This window comes from Battus philenor, unplaced genomic scaffold (genome assembly GCF_028537555.1).
Source record: "Battus philenor isolate CCGP_79_NKW_IND1 unplaced genomic scaffold, ilBatPhil1.0.hap1 SCAF_13, whole genome shotgun sequence".
In the NCBI taxonomy this organism is placed as follows: domain Eukaryota; kingdom Metazoa; phylum Arthropoda; class Insecta; order Lepidoptera; family Papilionidae; genus Battus; species Battus philenor.
The window spans coordinates 14,913,126-14,932,954 of record NW_027181675.1 but is presented as its reverse complement, the minus strand read 5'-3'; the positions used below and the strand labels follow the sequence as shown (position 1 = coordinate 14,932,954).

The 19,829-nt window shown below is 35.3% G+C and overlaps 2 protein-coding genes across 4 annotated transcripts; one reads left to right on the top strand and one right to left on the bottom strand.

Annotated features, from left to right (window-relative positions):
• Positions 1-2,634: 2,634 nt before the first annotated feature.
• Icmt (isoprenylcysteine carboxylmethyltransferase ste14) lies at positions 2,635-8,278 on the bottom strand. Its single transcript, XM_068777430.1, has 5 exons — positions 7,990-8,278; positions 6,976-7,234; positions 5,416-5,525; positions 4,043-4,150; positions 2,635-3,353 (listed from the first exon to the last, which is right to left on the bottom strand). Exons 1-5 carry the CDS (start codon positions 8,185-8,187, stop codon positions 3,135-3,137), a joined length of 894 nt encoding a protein of 297 aa, XP_068633531.1. The 5' UTR covers positions 8,188-8,278; the 3' UTR covers positions 2,635-3,134.
• A 471-nt stretch (positions 8,279-8,749) lies between these two features.
• On the top strand, positions 8,750-19,826 carry Cp110 (Centriolar coiled coil protein 110kDa). 3 transcript variants are annotated; one of them, XM_068777574.1, is made up of 6 exons: positions 8,750-8,823; positions 10,823-12,868; positions 13,108-13,296; positions 14,918-15,060; positions 16,250-16,338; positions 18,437-19,826. In XM_068777574.1, the coding sequence occupies exons 2-6, from the start codon at positions 10,847-10,849 to the stop codon at positions 18,508-18,510; spliced, it is 2,517 nt and encodes an 838-aa protein (XP_068633675.1). In that variant the 5' UTR covers positions 8,750-8,823; positions 10,823-10,846; the 3' UTR covers positions 18,511-19,826. The 3 variants fall into 3 exon arrangements, with proteins under 3 accessions (XP_068633675.1, XP_068633674.1, XP_068633676.1); XM_068777573.1 differs by lacking the exon at positions 8,750-8,823 and adding an exon at positions 8,887-9,340; XM_068777575.1 differs by lacking the exons at positions 8,750-8,823; positions 16,250-16,338 and adding an exon at positions 8,887-9,340 and having other exon boundaries at positions 18,437-18,528.
• The last annotated feature ends 3 nt before the right edge of the window (positions 19,827-19,829 follow it).

Genomic DNA, 19,829 nt, shown 5'->3' with positions numbered 1-19,829 from the left:
TAAAAGAGGAATTCCTAATTGAGAGGAAAATAGGCCTGGTCTCAACGCATATGCCAGTGGTTGTATGACTCCGCTGAAGCTAGGTTTCTCATTAAAGTATCTATCCCCCATTTTGAATCCACTAAATGCAGTCTAGGAAAATAAAATTGAAAGAATACAAAAAAATTCTTCCGTATTCTGAACTAACAAATGCAATGCCCCCGGGATTCTTACAAAAATTTGTAAAACTAATAAATTATTCCTAGCTTATAATAAATGTAAACATAACTTTTACCAGAAAGGTTAATGTAATACAGGCTGATCTTCACATAGGTGGTAACTATCTCGCTTCTGATAACACCATACGGGATTTGGAGCTGTATCTGGACTTAAAACTCACTCTCGACAGACACATTGACGAAGTTATTAATGTGGGAACGGAACGTAAGAGTGAAGGAAGTGAGCGATTGATTGATGGATGAATGAAGAGTAGGAATGAATTATGGCATTCTCAGGGAAGATGGCGATGGGCCGGTTGGTATGAACTATGTAAGAAGTGAAAAAATTAAAGTGTTAGAAAAATATCTAAAAACATCTATTATTCGCCTGCGTGATTCACTCCCATATTAATAAATCTTACCGCATGCTGGGTTTTGTTACACATAACAAAATCCTTTAAGCGCAGAGACACTTTCATCTATCTTTATCAATCTCTAGCAAGATCTTACTTAGAGTATCTATCCCCTGTTTGAAATCCACTGTATACAGTCTACGAAAATAAAATTGAAAGAGTACAAAAAAATTCCTTCGTATTCTGAACTACCAAATGCATTGCCTCTGGGATCCTCATAAAAATTTGTTAAACAGATACTGTATGTTATCATTGAAAGATCGACGTTCTCTTATGGACGCCACTACACCATATTAACTGTTCGGAACTGTTGTCCAAAGTAAATTTTCGAATTCCTGCAGCAAGAACGCGTACTAGATCTCTCTTCTTTTTATCAACTGCTAAGACAAATATCGGTAAACGTGCACTCATATACAGGAGGTGTAACCTGCATAATTCATATATTAGTGATATTGATATATTCTCATGCTCTCACGTGTATTTTTTAAAAGACAATTTCATTCGAAATTATTGATTATACACAATACAGTTTAAACGTCAGTTGAAACGTAACTCGTAATTATTACTGTCTGTACTACAGAAAGCGCTAGATCATTGGTCCCTGTTTCGTAATGTTTTTCTTTTTGCTATTGTTTGACTATAAATCATTATATGTTCTCAGTGAGATAGTTATAAGGTAACTAATTTTATATTTCTAGGTTCGTGCTTTCGTACTGCCTTTTGTTACTGTTTATCTCGACAACATCCGGACCGAACGTCACACTATCGAACGTCTGCGAGTACGAAAAATCGTGGTTGCGAAAAAAAGTTCTCCGATCTCGATATATTACACATCAAAAGACGCGCAATATTAGCAGCGCCATTGTGAACAAACTATTTAAATCAGTGCATAATTGAACCTGTTATAGTCGAAACACGGAAATTGTTCATTTAAACCAGGGTTTCTGAAACTATGGGTCGCGACCCCAAATGGGGTCGCGTAGCAAAATTCTGAGGTCGAAAGATTTAGATAACATCACTAGAATTGGCGAAATACAGTGGACTTGCTGTGTCTAGACACGCGCATTTCTTAAAGGTTTTAAACTAATATAAATATAATTTTATATTTTTTAAGCAATTTTTAATTTTAGATTTTTATATGTTTCAAAATGAATTCTAAAACTATATATTCTCATATGTATATTGTTACCTAATAAATAAATCATCAAATATATTAATTTATTTTTCTTTTATGTTTGTATGGGGTCGTCAAGAAACTCGCAATCATAAATGGGGTCGTGAATGACAAAAGTTTAAGAAGCCCTGATTTAAACTGAAATCACAAGTGTTTTGTTTTACATTTCGTCGGGGCCCTGCGAACGAAATGCGCGCGTGGCGACGGTGTGGATTGCGTTTGTCAAGTGGTTTTTTTTCGTCGCGACCCACAATATTTTTTTACTATTTTTTTTTTCTATTGTGTAATTGCCTCATAGGCTCAATATGAGTAAAAGGTGAGGTAGCAACTATAGCCGAAATCCCGATGGATATTAAAAATTCACTAAGCGTTATCCAATAAATTACGACATTCACCGAGCATACCTTAAAACATTAAACGAAAAGGCAAGTTTTTAAACAACGAAAATAAGCCAGGAAAAACCTTTCTTAGACTCTTCGTGTTATGTTTATCGTCTAATAAGTATGTAATATATGTTTAATTTAACCAGATAAGAATATATTATTAATAAGGAATATATTAAAATAAAATAAAAGCAGCAGTTTGGTCCAATATCTTACCCGCCCAAACTTAACTCTGAGTGACGAGTATACTCGTCATGGCTGGATTTTGACGAAGCAAGAACAATGCGCGTCCCCCAACGAGGACGCTACAGTTAACTGGTTCAATGACAAACTTGAATTGTCGTTTCATTGTTTTCAGAAGCACCGCCTTATTGTTTTATTGCAACATCAGAAGAGGTGTCTTATGCATGTAGCAGTCATACAGTTAAGTACTCTACATAAGTTTATTGGTTTTTACTTTTATGGTGGGTAACTAAATGGTCGACATCCCCACAACCACCAGTTCTTCTTCAACTTTTCTAACTAGAGCATATGACTAAGTCTATATGATAAATAGAACAAATATATAAACAAATTTACTCCACATACAATATAACCTCTTTACACTTATCAACCGCAGTCTACCATCTCGAATTTTCACAATATCTCTGCAATTGCAGTGTACATAATATATTATACACATATTTATTCATGATCGATGAGCGTCGTACCGAATTGGTTAAACCAATGTTTCCCAACGTGGAACTCACGTCCCAACAGCTGGGCAATTTAATGAATGATCGACAAGAGTTTAACCTTTTCACATTAATATAAAGACTATGTATGTTATATCGTGGGCATTGCATGAACGTTGGAAAACATTTTTTTAACTAGTTGTGAAATTTCAATATGGTTTTACCCATAGATTCAATAATAATAAATTAGAACACAAATTATCAAAATCTCACCAAACTTCTTCAAACAGGAATCAGTAGCTCCAATGTTCTTCTTTAATGTTTTGTCCCACGTTCTCTGGAACATAGCCGGGTATAAATGGAAGACCTGTGCCAACTTTCTTCTGATACTGATCATACTCCGGACCGAAGAACGCCAGCAGCGTCATCTCCTCGGCGTAGACACGCTCCCGGAAGAACATCCATGAAGCCAATGTGTAGAACACCACGCAGACTGGATTGAGCAGTATAATCTGAAGGCAATAAATATTTTTATTAACCATACTGTAGCAGAAAGTTTAAGAAGACCCTGACATTGATGATACAATTAATGTTCATCATCATATTAACCTATAGACACCCTTTGCAAGGCATTGGACCTCCCCCCAAAAATCACCTTGATGACTGGTCTTGCACTGCCTGCATACAGCGTCGAACCGCAACCCTATATATGTTGTCAGTCACTAGGGGGCATACCCACACTGCGTCTACCAGCTTGTGGTCTACACTCAAAGACTTTTCGACCCCAACGATGTTAAGAAACCTGGGCCTCTCGTATTTTGTACAGATTTTTATTAAAAAAAAAAAATAGTCAATGTGTCTTTACTTTCTGGAAAGCTTATATTTCAGCTAATCAATGTAGACACGGGTTTCTAAATTAGGAATGCTTTTTAATGGAATTATACAATAGTAAAACAGAGTAAAAACCATATCTATACACTGTTGAAAGGACATGAGAATAATCATTAAACTAATATTTTCCTTACTGTTGGAGACAACGCCATCGGAGCGCCATGTGGAGTTCAAAAGCTATCAAGGCAGATTGCATTAAACATTACTAGGCGACATTAATGTAAACGAAGACAAAATAAACGAATATTTGCCAGCAAAAGAGGGAATGAAACATTCATTCGAGTCAGAAATACTTGTCCACAACACTTACCTGTGTTCCGATAGACCAATAGAACCACCCCACGTAGCTTGGATGCCGGCACAGAGCATATACCCCGTGGGTCACTAGACGATGTTCAGGGTGTTTCACAAACTGCACCTGGAATGATAACATGTCTTTTGAGAAAGTTTTAGTGTGTACATATTGTTTTAATTTTTATATTTAAACAATCTTATAAGCACTCCACACCATGACTTTGTAAGCTATATGAAAAGGGGAATCCCATGCGATACCACTCTATATTTATGTTGACAGAAAGAGACAGCGCTTTACAATATTTCTCGTCTTGTGATTGGCTGATAATTATGTTATTTTATTGATTAAATATAGTTTTAAGAGTTTATGTACAAGCTTAGTTTGATTAATATACTCGTAGGAAGCCTAGACCTTAGGAATAATCCCATAACATTAACGACTAAAACTTATTCAAACTATGTACACGTAAATGTGTGTACATTGTGATGACCTTTTACAATATACACAAAACAGATGATATAAAACTTTGTTAATGTTCGCTGACTCTCAATTGAATGCAGGTATATAGCTTTCTTAACATCTAACGACACCCACATCCATTAATTTTTGAATTGTATATTTAAATTAAATTATAATACAACTATTACTTTGACGTCTCATTTAAGCAAACATAAATTAACTTAAAAATATGATTTCTGTCTTGTCTGATGTTAAAACATGATGAGATATGTGATGCTACATGCTTGCCTAGAAGAAACCTATTCACTCTTGTCTTGAAGACTCCTGAGTTATAATTGTTTGGGAACATTATATATTATATATTAGCAAAACGCTTAGTGCAGATAGAAGGAATTTCTTCCGTATACACATGTCACAAATCCATTTAATAAGAAATTAAATTTAACCGGATTATTCAGTGTTATTACACTGCACACTATCCAATATACAGTCCGTGTAATACGTTTTTATTTTGTTACAATTTTTGGATACTCAAAAGAGTTTATTAAATATTCAAGTTGAAGGGTTATAAGTGTAAAAGGTGATGGTAATTTATCCTATCAAAAGCAATGGTTTCAAAAATTTAAACTAACATATTTGTAATATAGTAATAGAAGGCTAATTCAAATTACACACATTACATATTAAAATTATTGTTAATCTGTCCATGCAGATTTTGTATTGTGGGAAGTAAATAACCTGTCACATTCCAATTGATAATTAAATAACTGTTATCTATTTACTACTACTCACTTACTCTACTCGGTAAAATTAGAAAATCTTTTGTGGGCAACCATACAATATAATATATTTTTGAGAAGAGCAACTAACATAAAAATATCACTGAAAAGATGCACCAAAACAATATGAATATATTATTAAACACTTACAGTATGAGTAAAATTTGTTTTAGCTGTGAACATAGCAGTTTTCCGGATAATCTCACCACCAATGCACATTAATACTCCCAAACTTGACAGCCAGAAGTAAGTTTTCATTCCTGGAATATACAATACATCAATACTTGTAACTTTAATGTACCTACCACCTTTAGAATATTTACTGAAACATTATTAAAGTCAACATAATGTTTTGGATATAACACAATATATACTGATCAAAAATATATATCTGAATATGTTTTGACTCTTAACTACCCCAGAAAATTATTGGAAACAGCAAAGTTAGGTGGGCGAGTGAAAGTTAAGATCTAGAAGGAAGTCTATAGAAGAAACACCTGGCCAACAAAGAGTTAGTTAAAGAGAAATAATGTTTAACGTATTTTAACTCTTTTATTTACTTCTCTCCCTTGTGGATATAAGTACGCGCAGTGAAGGTGTTTGCAATTACAATCACTCCTAACTATGAAACAGTTTCAAACACTTGCAAAGTACTGTATAAACTGTCTTCCTGTAACAGCTGCAGGCAACTAATACAGCTTGCTCATGATGGACTAAATTCTTTGTAATTATTATTGCAGAACATAAGCTCTTCTATCAGGGTGGTAAGTCATATAAATAATATAACTTTTAATTCTGACAGGGCTGTTGGCAATGAAGTGTTTCAGATATACATAGAATATCCAGCTAATGTATATGAAGCAATTCAACTTCATATGTTTGAATGTCAGACCATTAATGTTCCAGGATCTTATTCTAAACTTAGCCATCAAGCCAACCTAAATATTAATGTTATTATGAGTTGTGTTTTGGTGGGAATTTAAAAAGTTTAAATAATATTTTTGCTACTTTTACCATCACTGCATTAAGTTTATTTACTTATGTTACCATGTTTATTAACATGGCAACTTGTTTGTGCCTTGTTTAATTTTTTTTTCACTCTTTCTTTGCCATTTAAAAAAAATAAAATTTCTTCATAAAATTCACTCATTATGAGAGAACAGTTGAATTGCTTTAACACATTCCATGCCATGTGGGGCATGTACAACCGCTGCTATTTTCCGTTCAGGCCATTTGCAGTTCTCATTAAAAACAAATGCATCTTAAAAAATTAATTGCAGGGTCGAATATTGATAACTTCACACCATGTATACATGCATGTGATGCATATTAAAATTTATGACTTTTTCTCACTAATTATAACTTTGTAGTGGTGAAAAAGTGTGAAGCATATATCCTTAATTACTTTTTTTAATTTTTAATTAAAAAGTGTGGGTTTTATACACCCCACATGGCCTGAATGGAAAAAATTACCATGGCATGGAAGCTGTTCAGCAAAATATTACTAACTTATTTCTTTTTTCAAAATGTAATTCAAAATGTCGTTAAACACAGCTAGATACAAATAGTATAACCAAAGAGATTTTGTTACATGATTATACTTACTATTCTATAATAATTATTTCCAAGCCTAATTTTTTAAATGTTATTACACAGTTATTCTCATATATTTATATCGGTAAAAAGAACTATCATAGCTTATCAACGTACCAGGAAAGAAGTAAAACTCCACCGCCCATTCTACCCAACTCGTCACAGCCGCCACAGCATACTGCACACTGTGATTCAGGATGAATGAATCTATTGTCACCGTCTTAGGGTTGGACAAGGCCACTGCTACAAACTCCGAGAAGTGGAAGAATGTTAGAGCTGTAAGATACAGCCCAAAAACCTTCCATCCATCATTGCATGAGATCAGATACAGGCCTACAGCCATTGCAGCTCCTAACCCTGATGCTCTTATTGACACCTTAAAAAGGAGAAAAAAATATATTTATTACCCAGACAAACTTTGCACTGTTAAAATTTAACAGTCACTTGATTCACTGGTTTATATTAGTAATAAACAATAATTACAATAATACTTAGAATTTAATATTGTGATCGTATTTTCCTTGTTGTTTTATGATAGACCATATTTCTAAGGGAAAAGAGAAGTATAGCTGTCAATACTTTCTAGAACATTTTTTAATTTTTTCTTTAATGGAACCTACATTGTGACTTGTAAATATATGAAAAGAATTTTATAGGTTAAGATGTTTGCCACTTTTCTTCTAATTTTTAAGGATTGGAATAAAGAGATTTGATAAGTGGAAACATCTAATCATCTTTTGTGATAAAATCTATATATTGAGGAGAACCAACTCTATGTTCAAAGAGGTTCATCTCATCACAGGAATTTCATAATATATAATTGCAAGAAACTAGTATACTTGTAAGCATTAGTATAGATCCAGAATTAAATACCACAGTATCTTCTTATATTTTGAGTTTAAACCTTCTCCAAAATAAATCTAGCACTAGAAAAACAGAATTTCATTTTGAGAACACCCTAAAAATACACTAAAACCGTTTGAAAAAGCATGTGTCTTTTCCAATTTCAAATTCTTTTTCATATTCGAAATTTAAAAATTATGATCTTTACTAACGGATCATCGAATGTTTTTTAAAAGATATGTGATTAAAGAAGGAAAAAAAATTACGTTAAACACAAATTGAACTTACCTCATACATGAAGCCTTTGTAACAGTATTTGAGCACAAAATTTATGAGACAAAAGTAAAATGCCGGGCCCCAATACTTAAGCGCCCATAGCTCCGACGCCGAGCCCAAAACTCCAGACAGAAAGCACATGGTTAAAGTAACGTTCGAAAATAGAAAACAAATAATAGCCTGCTTAGCAGCAGGTATAACTTTCGCCATTTTTTCTATGAAATTGTTCAATTAAACCTAATTTAATTTAAAATCAACATATTAATTAGTAATCGGTAAATACATTTTGAGATAAAATCACTTGTCAACTGTCATTTAAGACGCTAATGTCACTGCGGACCGTTACTTGTGCCAGTAGAAAAAGGTTCGTTACTTTTATTCAAACCAACAAAAGGTTTTTCGCTTATTCAGTTCAGTTTTGACTTTGATCACTTTAAGCTATACCGATCATGTCCAACCGACGAGCAGATTGTTAAGACTTTTAAAACAAAAAAACCAATTTAGTAATATTATTTTGTCGTTCTGAATAATTTAGATTTAAATTAAAATATTAACACGTTATTCGGGGCTCTTTTTTGTGACAACATCTTATAATTCGTTTAATTTTAGGCTAAATATAATATTAACACAGAGAAAAACAGAGTGACGGAAAGTCAAAAACGTTAGAAATTTAGTAAATTACTTCTGTCATTTTTAAAAAAAATAGATTTAGCAATAAAAAAAGATAAAATTATTGTTTAACTACAATATATTCACGAAAAATCTCTGTTTATTTACCTTTGAGGTAATGATATGCAATAAATAGAATGTAAGATAAATGAAACTTTGTGAACAATATAATGAAAGGTAAAATTTTAAATTATAATCTGTTATTTCAATTTGCTTCTTGTAACTATTCCATAGCTATTTGCTACCTTGGAAAACAAAACAAACTGTACAATTTTGAAAGAATGATTAAATTTGCGGTGCTTACTAGTTGTTTTAGGATGTAAAACGATATTAAATTTATTGTTTATTTGCTTAGAGACCAGCCAATTAAATAACTGACGTAATCGGTCCATGACAACATCTTGATTATTAATGCGGTACATGTTCGGCAAAACTATTTTCTCTTTACAATAGAGTTCAGATTTTACTTGGATACCGGTTTATATAAATTGCTAGAGATCAAACGTAGCCAGGCTTTACTTATCCAACGATGTCATAACACTTGGTCGCTGAAGGATACATTAGTCGATTAAAAATTTGATGTAATAAAAATCTAGACAAAATGAACGACCCGTGGGACGTGAAGTCTGTTAGACAATCTAGTCATTATATGTCCTGCATGAAAATTAATGGAGTGCCTCTTCTACCGCCTGTTGTAAGCATATAACTTCCCTTGTAAATATTTTCCTTTTATTTTTATTATTTACCATAGAAAGGATTTTTGAATATACCTCTTCAATACGTAAATGAAATAAATTAATTTTATTTTGTTAAGAACATGTATATAATTTTTATATGTAACTATGTAAATATAATATTGTATATTTACAAATATATGCTATAATGCATTTATTACTAAAATATGAGATAACTAGCTGAAATAATCTTACTGTTAATTGTTTAAAATACCAGTAAAAGCAAATAGCACAATATGTTATTAAACATTAAATGTAAAGCACCATTTATTTTACTATTTTAGTGACATACAATGATAAAAAAAATGTAGTGTTCTTTATGTTTATGTATTGTATGATTTAAAAAAATACATTTATGGTTTAATTTTGATGTTTTATAAACTTATTTAATTTAAGTAGCCACATTTTTTATTCTATAATAAAATGTTTATTTTTTAGTATTCAATTAGAAAATCTGAACAGAATTTAATATGAACGCAATATTCTTGTATACATTATTATCTCTTGAATTGTTTAGTAATTTTCAATTAAATTATCTTTATATGTTTATTTTCTAAGGTCTCATTGATTGAGATAAAATTTAGCTATTTTTTTGTAATGTAAATGCTGAAATTAATACTGTTTGACAGTATTTCCCCATATTTTTCTTAACATTTATGATAACATTATTTTGAGATGTAATTGATTTCGCAGTGAGTTTTTCTATTAATCTACTATTTAAAGATATGAGTATGTTTTTTGAATATTTTCATTATTTAATGGATAAAAAAATTATTATTCCCATTTCTATTTGTTTTTATTTGTTGTTTAAATGGCCAGTAAGAAATTTTTGAATTTAGAAAATATACAATTTTTTACAACCTTTTATATATCTACTAACATTGTGTTATTTTATAATAAAAAAGTTTTGACATTAATTTTTTAAGGTTTAATTAAATAAAGACAGGTTATTACTCTAGTTACATTATTTACCGATTTTAAGTTTTTAAACTTGACTCCGGCTTTATGTTAATATAGTATTTATGTCGGTGAAGTAGATTACACTCAATCTTTTAAGGGTTGCATGGCAAAATTCTAAATTTATAGACTGTTTAAAAAAACAACTATTTTTTAAATATATATATGCTTAACTCGATTAAGAGCCGATTCATTTGTTATTTTTCTTTGGAAAGTAATTCCCTGAGACGTGATTTTGTAACACAGTGAGTCTATTAAAGTATTCCAGTGAGCAGCCATTCCCCCAGAATTCAACCAACTCTTAAGTTACAACCAATTGACGCCTCATTTAATGCCCTTCAAGTTGTTAACTTGATATTCTCTAAAAAGATAGCCAATGTTTATGCAGTCCTTAATATTATCTCTAAGAAATGCAATTATTTATTTCTAATGTCTGTGAGTTGATTTCTAGTAATAAGCATTTATATTATTTTTTTTGTCTCCAGCTGTCAAAGGAATGCCGTAAAGAAATGCAATACTATAAACTACTTGCAAAAGAAGTTGAAAAAAGAATACTACTCCTCAAACCTTTCAATTCTGGCAGCGAATCAGACCTCAGCGAAGACAAGACTGATGCACCCGAGCTTCCTGAATCTGAACAGAATTACGAATTGCCATTAGAAGATTTAATTTCTTTGGGCAATGAAAAACTTGCATGTGATGACAATGAGAAATTATTAAACCGTTCAGTTACAAATTCTCCAAAATACAGTTCCTTATCTAGCAATAATTCTGATAAAATCACTTCCAATTTGACGCCAATAACGGACCCTTTAAATGAGACCTCGAAATTGGTAATTGATCTGAGCTTTAGCATTAATCAAAGTGACGAAAGTACCTTGCATGAAAAGAAGGCCCTATCCAAAGAAACGCCCTCTGATGTACCAGAGCACGACAATGAGAGCCCAATAAAGACTGCAAAACAGAAACAAAAGCCTGAAACTGAAGCTGTGACAAATCATGGTATGCAGGAGGTCAGAGAGAACAAGCCAAAGTTCAAAACGGACAATAAAGATACACCTATTGATGAATTTTTGAGTTACATACATCAAGATGGCCCGCCTTCGCTCAGTGCAAAAAGCTTCACTGGATCCCTCAACGATCTTCATAAAGACAGCGGAAACAGTACACAGACAAATCCACTAATTAGACAAAGATCTTACACCGTGCTCACTCCAAGCCCTCTCTTACTTGCACATTTACAAATTCAATCTCTGAGCACCGGTGTAGACATGACTTCAATATCTATGAGCGAATCTCTATCTAATCTAAGCTCACCGAATAAAAAACGAAGAAGTTGGGACTTGGAGACTGCAAAGGCGAAGTGGTCCACGATGGCTCTGGAGTTGAATAAAAAAAACATCACAGTCAATGTGGCCGTGTCGAGGAATGGTGATGGAAAACCAAACTTGGCAAAGAAACGAATGATTACTAGGCCCGAAATTTCCAGGACGCAGCCGGCGATGTCGAGGTCCAGGTCCGTGGACCACAGAAACACGGCTCGAAATATTACCTCGAAATCATTGCCGAAATCAGAGTCAGTACAAAGAAATCGAACAACTCGCAGTCCGTCGAGGGTTACGGACAAACAAACGATGTCGCTGCAAAACTCAATTTGTAAAGACGTGAACAACGAACCCAGTCCGCAGAAAGCACAACCGACTTCCGAGTGCGATGACCCCGGGCGCCGCGTGCGGGAGCTGTACGAGAGGATACAGAAACAGCAGCTGATGCAAATGGCGACGCTGGTCGAGAAACAGAAAAAGGAACAGTTACTCCTACAACAAGTCTTCGAAGAACAAAACAGTTTGCTCTACAACCAGCTAAAAACGATCTGTCCAAAGTCCTCAAGCGAAGTGAAAGAAGCTTGGGCAGATAAAAGCGAGACAGTCGACCGTGGCCCGGTCAGTCTGAGTCAGCTCATCAGCCATAAGTCCAGTCTACCAGCCGTCCACCACAGTCCTGGCTCCTGCGCGTTAACGGACACTAACAACTACTTGAACCTCTGCGACAATGTTTTAAAGAAGAGCAGAGACATCACTGGCAGCATTAAGAAGCAACACGCGGACTCCAAAAGCGAAAACAGTCCGCAATTGACGCACAAGGCCGACGGCACCAGACCAGCTACACGTTCACTCAAAAATAAAAACCTCAACACCTCCAGGAAGCTGACTTACGAAACGAGCGCGTCGTCCGACCGCGAATACGACCTCATTCTGACCGATCGAACGAATGACACGATGGCCGATCTGAACGTGACCTTTCCCTCCGATACGAGCAACGACCATCCTCGCAGCCAAGACAGCAGCGCAACGAGTAAATCGTGCGGGAAGGATGCGCCATCGGCGCACCAGACTTTGCCGACGAAAGACGTGCCAAGATCCAGCGAGAGCGCGATACGGAGCGTTGAGGACACAATAAAAAACTCGATCCTCGACGTCCGCGCTCGCCTTTTTAAAAAAGACTTGTTTCGTTCCCCAACCGCTCAAGAGGTAACTATGCTGTGGAATTATAATCGTCTAAAGCGCTTTTGGCTTTCCATGTGTCTTGCTGGTCGTTCTTAATTCCTCTCCTATTCATCCTCCTTATATTTCCGCTTGTTTTATTCCTAACCGCTCTTCCTAACATAGCATAATTTCCAATTTCTAAAATTGTTTGACTCCGCTTTACTTTTATTGCTCCAATGTCCGGTGTGTCCACAATTTTTTGTACTCTCGTTGGATGGTTGTAGCGAGCGGCGGCGACAAAGATAGTGGCGTACGCGAAAGGTTACCTAGTTCGGAGGCTCATGAGAACAGAGCGGGTCCAGAGCACCGTGCAGACCATCAGGGATGCACTCCTATGCGCTCTGCAGCTGCATCAGGATCGCGAGGGCATTCGAGGCGCAGACGTAGACCTGCACAGACGACTTTTACAGCAGGTGACCTTGCTATAGAATCTAAGTCCCGGCCATGTTTAATATTTTTGATTGAGACTAAAGATTCTTTTTAACTAAATATCATTAATTTTGTGCTAATGTTGAACTACCCTCTCTTTTGTATTTTGTGGTGTTGGGCTTATGTGTTTTTTGCGTTCGTGTGATTCGGTGGGTATTCATAATTTTTTTTATGTTTTTTATAACACCAACATATATACAATTGGTCTTTAAGGTCTATCCAGTACAGGAAAGTAATGGTTTCATGTGAGAGGAAAAAAATTATTGATGCTAGGTTTTTTATGAAAGGCTTTCTGTTGCTATCAAGCCGCCATGCGACGTACCATCTTAATTTTAAAGTCGTTAACCATATGCTTCAAAACTTTTGGCCACTTATATTTATTTAAGACTTACAATGCATTTCAGTAAATTCTTTTGACTTATAATTGGTAATTTCTCGTTTGCGTCTATTATAAGTTAAAAAACCTTAGTAATTCCTGGGTGATGACAATTATTTAATTCCTTCGTTTTAAGTAGTTAAAAGTAAATAATAAAATAAATAAAAGGTAATCAGGGGTGAGCAACTTTTTTAATCAAGGGACCAAATTTAAATTTTTTAGCGGGCTGCACATAAAGTAACACTTATTAATAATGTACAAAACTTTATAATTAAAAAAAGTATAGTTTCCATTTACAAATTCAATACAATACTTGCTTAAACAAGTCGCTGTACAAGTAATTCGCCACAAACAGATTGTTTTGATTTAGTATATATTACCGCTTCATTATAATAAATTTTGTAATATATTGTCGGGAGAAAGTCGATAAATAAATTAAATTTTCAGTTGCTAGGCGGGCCGCGTAAATATTGCACACCCCTGATCTAAACCATTTAATTAGTTTAAGGAGTTTGTTTGTTGTATGTTTTCTTTCGTGAATTTAATAACACTTGAGGAAATAGCAGGATTGTTCCTTTTAGAACGTCATTACGGAATGCCAGTATTTGTCGTTTATACATTTATTTCTATACCTACGAAATTAATGTCATAGAGTATGTAAGAAAAGGACCAATATTTAGCCACTTCTGCACATGCAGTGGTAGTCGTGCAATGAAGTGCACCGCCCGCCCGCCAACACTCTGTGTTTGGCACTAATCGGTGTAACATAACTCCTGAAGATACCCCGTGGAGAGGTGAAACACGTGTTGAGTGATTTGGCGGTGGCGGTTGTGTGATTCGCATTGTTTGCCGAATTCGCATTTATCAGCGAGCTTGCGGGCGGTGCATTTGTTGCACGACTTCCACTGCATGTGCGGAAGTGGCTAAATATTGGTCCTTTTCTTACATACTCTGTGACATTAATCTCGTAGGTATATAAATAAATATATAAACGACAAATACTGGCACTGCATGTACGGAAGTGGCTAAATATTGGTCCTTTTCTTACTTAGGATGGACTTCCGCGAGGTAACGCCTGATTCCATTAAATAGTCATAAAGTATTCCACAGTCACGCGACGCATAAGTTTTAAGACCTGTTGCCGTTGCAAGAAGTCTTTAGTCTGTCGATTATCTTGGTGTCAGATTAGCAAGCGGGTATAAAAAACTAAGGTGGTATGTTGTGAACAGATAACGGCTGCTTGTTACTCTCTCCACGACACGTTCGTCGGCAGCACGCCAGCTGAACGGTGCGCCTTGCTGGCGGCAGACCGAAGCCGGCGCCGAGCCCTGGCGCTTCGCCCCGCGCCCCATCCACGCGCACACCGTCCCACGTTAGTACTCTCTCTCTCTTTCTCTCTCTCTAAGACATTTTTAACTGAATGGATGGTCATGTTGAAGATTAGTAGTGATTGGTTTACATGGTGTTTCCATTGACATAATACTAGAAGTAATGTGGGTCGGTTGGTTGGTTTTCGGTGCTACATAGCTACACAGATTGTTTGATTAAGTAAGAGCTTTAAAAGATTTGAATGTGTATTTCCTTACCTGTCAATTGATATATGGAAAATAATTAATAACATAATGTTAAAGTAAATTTTTTTTTTTCAAAATTACTATATATAAAAATTAATTATTTACTATCTGTCTCCTGTACTGCCAGAAGTTATTGGCCTACTGCTCTAATAGGAAAAAAAATGTAATATATTTTACACAGGATGATTGACAGTAGGTGTAAAAAGTTCAAAGCATTGTGCTATGGAACTATACATTCAGACGTTTAATCCTTTTACGCCTATAACGAAACACCCTGTATATATTTTTAGTTACCCCTGCATCAGTCATGGCCATTGATATCGCCGAGATGGAAAGCTTAGAGCGAGAAAATACAATTTTGTTCAGAATTTATTGGTAATCTTGGAAGAATCGTAAATCTATGTACATCATCATGTCAAGGCGAAGGTCTCCCCCGAAGATCGGCCCTGGTCTGCTCACAGTGATTTCCCGCAACCTTGACTATGACGTAGGTTCACTTGTAGGGATCCTACCTATGGTATTTGCTGTGGCTACTCAAGAATCTTTCTTCTCCAAAGGCTGTCGGGAGACCTAGATTCACGGTATACTATTTAGACAAGTATACCTGGATCTGAATGGGTAATTCAAATTAGTTAAAACAAACTATTATTAGCCAAGAAATAGCAACGGTCAAGGTTTGGAACTCTCAATCGTGCTTTTGTCGGAATATTATCGGGTGTTATCGACGAGTGACAGCCCTAGCTGATGTCTCCTCGTGGGGACCTCGAGTCTCGTCATTTTATGGAGCATCCGAAGAGATTTGAGAGCACGACAGCTTTGCTACTCTTTTGGGAGCCCATAAAGAAGAACAAAGTTGCGGAATCTGCAAATGCCATTTTGGCAGAAGTGAGTGTATGGTAAAGAAATCTCTATTGAAGGTAGTTACATGTTTGTACCTGCGAGTTATGAGGGTAGTATTAAAATTTGTATTGTCGGACTACCCTCCAGGGATCTAATGTCGCACAGCCACACGGGCACGTTCCCGCCGCGCCCGCGACGCTGCTCGCCTACGTCCGCCATGACTCAGTCTAATCACGGTAACGCGTTTCATATGTCTGCGTGTTTCGCTTGTCTTCGCACGCATGACTGTATGCATCGTTCCGCATGTTGCACTAGTTGTGTTTGCTTTATTTTTATTTTGCTTTAGAATGTGCACTTGTATGAAACAACATTTACTATTATTCCATGTGCTAAGCAATTGAAAAACTCGAGCAAAGTTTGACCACGAGGCTTTAGGTAAATAAGGTCCTAAGACACAAAGTACTGATATATGATCTCATCCAACTATATTAAATAATCCTCACGGATAGCTGTTAGTGGATGAATAAAATATAAACGAAATAAATAAAGTAATCATATGTATAACAGATGATGTGTTCTTTTCATGGGTGAAATATGTAGATGACAAGTATAAAACCGAATAGATGAGAAGTACTCATAAGTAAACTAGATTGATGACAGATACTCACGGGTAATCTAAAAAGTGGGGTACTCCTAGAGAAACTAGATAGAGAAGTACATATGAGAGCATCTGATGAATAATCTGGATAGGTTTTCACATAACTAGATAAGCCAGAGCTGACTAATAAACTAGATGCGAAATGTAATGTGAAAAGGGAATAAATATTTTTTTTTTTAGCAATTACATAAGATTGTAAATATTTATTCGCGATAACGAAGTATTGGTTGTCCCCAGCGGCAACAAGCCACCGATCGACCCTCCGAAGATAAATGAGGATAATTCTAACATTACATTGACGGGACTGGTTAGTCGATGTGTTTTTATTTCGATATACCAACATATAGAGTCTTATGGCCTTTGGTCTTTACATTCGTTATTTGACAAGACGAAAGAAGTTCACGATTAATATTAAATAGTGAAATGTGCACAATACATAGTTGTAGATGTGCTTGATGTGATTGTACACGTGTTTGTCGACTCACCCTGCAAAATATTGTATTACCCTCATCTCACTAGTTGTTACTACTTGTTTTGTGTGTTCATAGAAATCACATTGTCGAGTCCTATTGTTATTTTTAAATAAGTAGTGCTTTATCAGATTTGTCTTTATATATTTTTTGTCATTTTTTAGTTATCTTGTATGTCAAGAATAGAATTCCATAAGAGCCAAAAACATTTCTCAATTTAACCTATTATTCTCAATTTAACTTATTCCTACGAGGATTTCAAACGCATTTGGGTTTAAGAATAGTTCACTACAAACACAGTCTGTGTTTAATTGTACGATTACTTCATAAACGTCCTTAACACGTTGAACGCCAGACTAAAAACCATGTATAGTTCAGTGGGCCGCGACAGACATCATGTTGGGTCGAAGTGACACCATGTGTCCGCACGCCCTCGATCACTTCAGAAGCCTCTAGGGAGCCAACGGACAGTGTTTCGACTGTTTTTCCCAAGGCATGTGACCCGCGCGGCCCCGCTGAAAAATAATGGGTAAATCGCTGTTTCCGTAAGTCGCCCATTATTTTTAAGGGTTTTACTGACAATATTTGCAAAAAAACACCTTGGCGATTTTTTGACGATTTTCGATTTAATGGTGTGGCCCCAGGGGACAGTATGCTGTCGGACACATGGTATCCGCCATGGCGTTCAACGTGTTAATATAGTATTCTTCTTCATCAGATCTCTCCCCAAAGATCGTCTCTATAACCAGTCTTGCCAGAATTCCAGCGACTTCCATACTTAACTATGTCGTCGGTCCATCTAGTTAAAGATCTGCCCACTCTACATCTACCAGCTTAATATAGTATTAAAGTTCTATTATCACTTCAATCCATTTATATTGTAAATTAATGTTTCCTAAAAGAATAAGAAATTTCGAAATTGCCACATACGAATTATTGACGAGTTGTAAAAAAGTTAAGTATATATATATATATATTTATTGAAAGTAATGTTGATTCATATATAAATATAGTTCCGTTTTGATTTTCTAGACCACATTAGTTTTAATTACTGCCATCTAGTAGACAAAGAGTAAATATTTTTTGTATTTTCATTACGCAAGTATATATATTAGAGCACCTGTTTCTTTTGACTATTTTAGTCTTAGTTTCAGCTATTTGTAAAGTTGTTTTAAGTTAGACCATTGAAAGTATAATGTGTCACAGAGAGCTTTAGCGGCGAGAAAGCGGGGCTGCGGGCGCGATGCGTGGGCAGCCCACGGCGGCGCCCCTGGCGCTGACCGGCGCGCCGCCTGCCCGGGTGCTTCGCCCTCTGCTGGCAGGCGCCAACCAGGGTCTGATCGCCCCAACTCTGCGCAGGCCGCCGTATCAGTGCAGCGACCCTAATCATACTCATCCACACTATGAGCTTACATATATTTAAATAGTCATTCTAGGCTCCTTGAAGCATTTGTACAGCACCATTCGCTTTAAATTTTTTAATGTCATATTAACTTGTAATAATTTATATCGATTCCATGCCAATCTTGTAATGCTTTATTTAATGCCCGAGTTGTGAATTAACTACATCTATAGCGTATTTAACTGTAAGCCAAAAACGACGTTCCCACTAGCAATGGTAAAATATTCGTTAAGCCTCCCACACATGGTGTGGGTAGTACAAAAATTCAAGTTAAAATAGAATTTATTTAATTTCTCTAAATTATTTAATCACTAATTTATTTATATATAATATTTGTAAATTTAATTTCACTTGGTCCTATAATTAAAGTAACCACAGAGGTCGCTGGAAGTGTGTGGGAGGCCTAATTAAGCGGGAATCTGTCTTAAGCACCAAGTGATAAATTAAGGTTGTACGCGCGCTATTTCCGGCGCCCAAGTGCCTGTATGTAGTTTTAATGTAACCGACGCAATGTGAATAATCACTTAGTGTTGCCAGTGAAAATTAAGGTTCATATGTCATAGCCGAGCACAAACTTTTGGTTTGCATATATGCTACATAACCTATACTCCTTTTTTATATAAATTACAGTTCCATTATTGAGATTGTTTGTGCTCTTTGATAATTGTTTTGATTTGTAATTTTGTCAAAGTAAAAAAAAAATCAAGAAAAATGGTTTTGAAACCAAATTGGTTTTCTTAGTTTTAAGGGGTTTCTTTAACTGGTCAATGTACACTATGTAAACACAGGTTTCCAGTTGAATTGATCAAATAGCATAGCCAAATGTTCATGATTACGTGAAGCCTAAGATTATAGTAAATTTGTTATTCCACCTTTTTTAAATTACCTACTTTTTAACATGCATGCCCTCTGTAGATGGCATTACATGGTTTTTAAAATTTCAAAAAATATAGCAATATCGATGTTTAACATAGCTACAGATTCTGCTAGTGGAACAGAAGGGAGACAATATTTTTGACTGAAGTATTGTGTTTTTTTACGGCAAATGTTTTTAATGATTTGTAAAATCAAAAACCAGTTGTATATTTGAATTTTTGCTTGAAAACAATTCAATGTTCCGTGTAAGCGACAAGTGAGACTTGTTTATATTTTTACTGAATAAACTGTGACCCGTGCGATGTGGTTTCAATGAGTAAG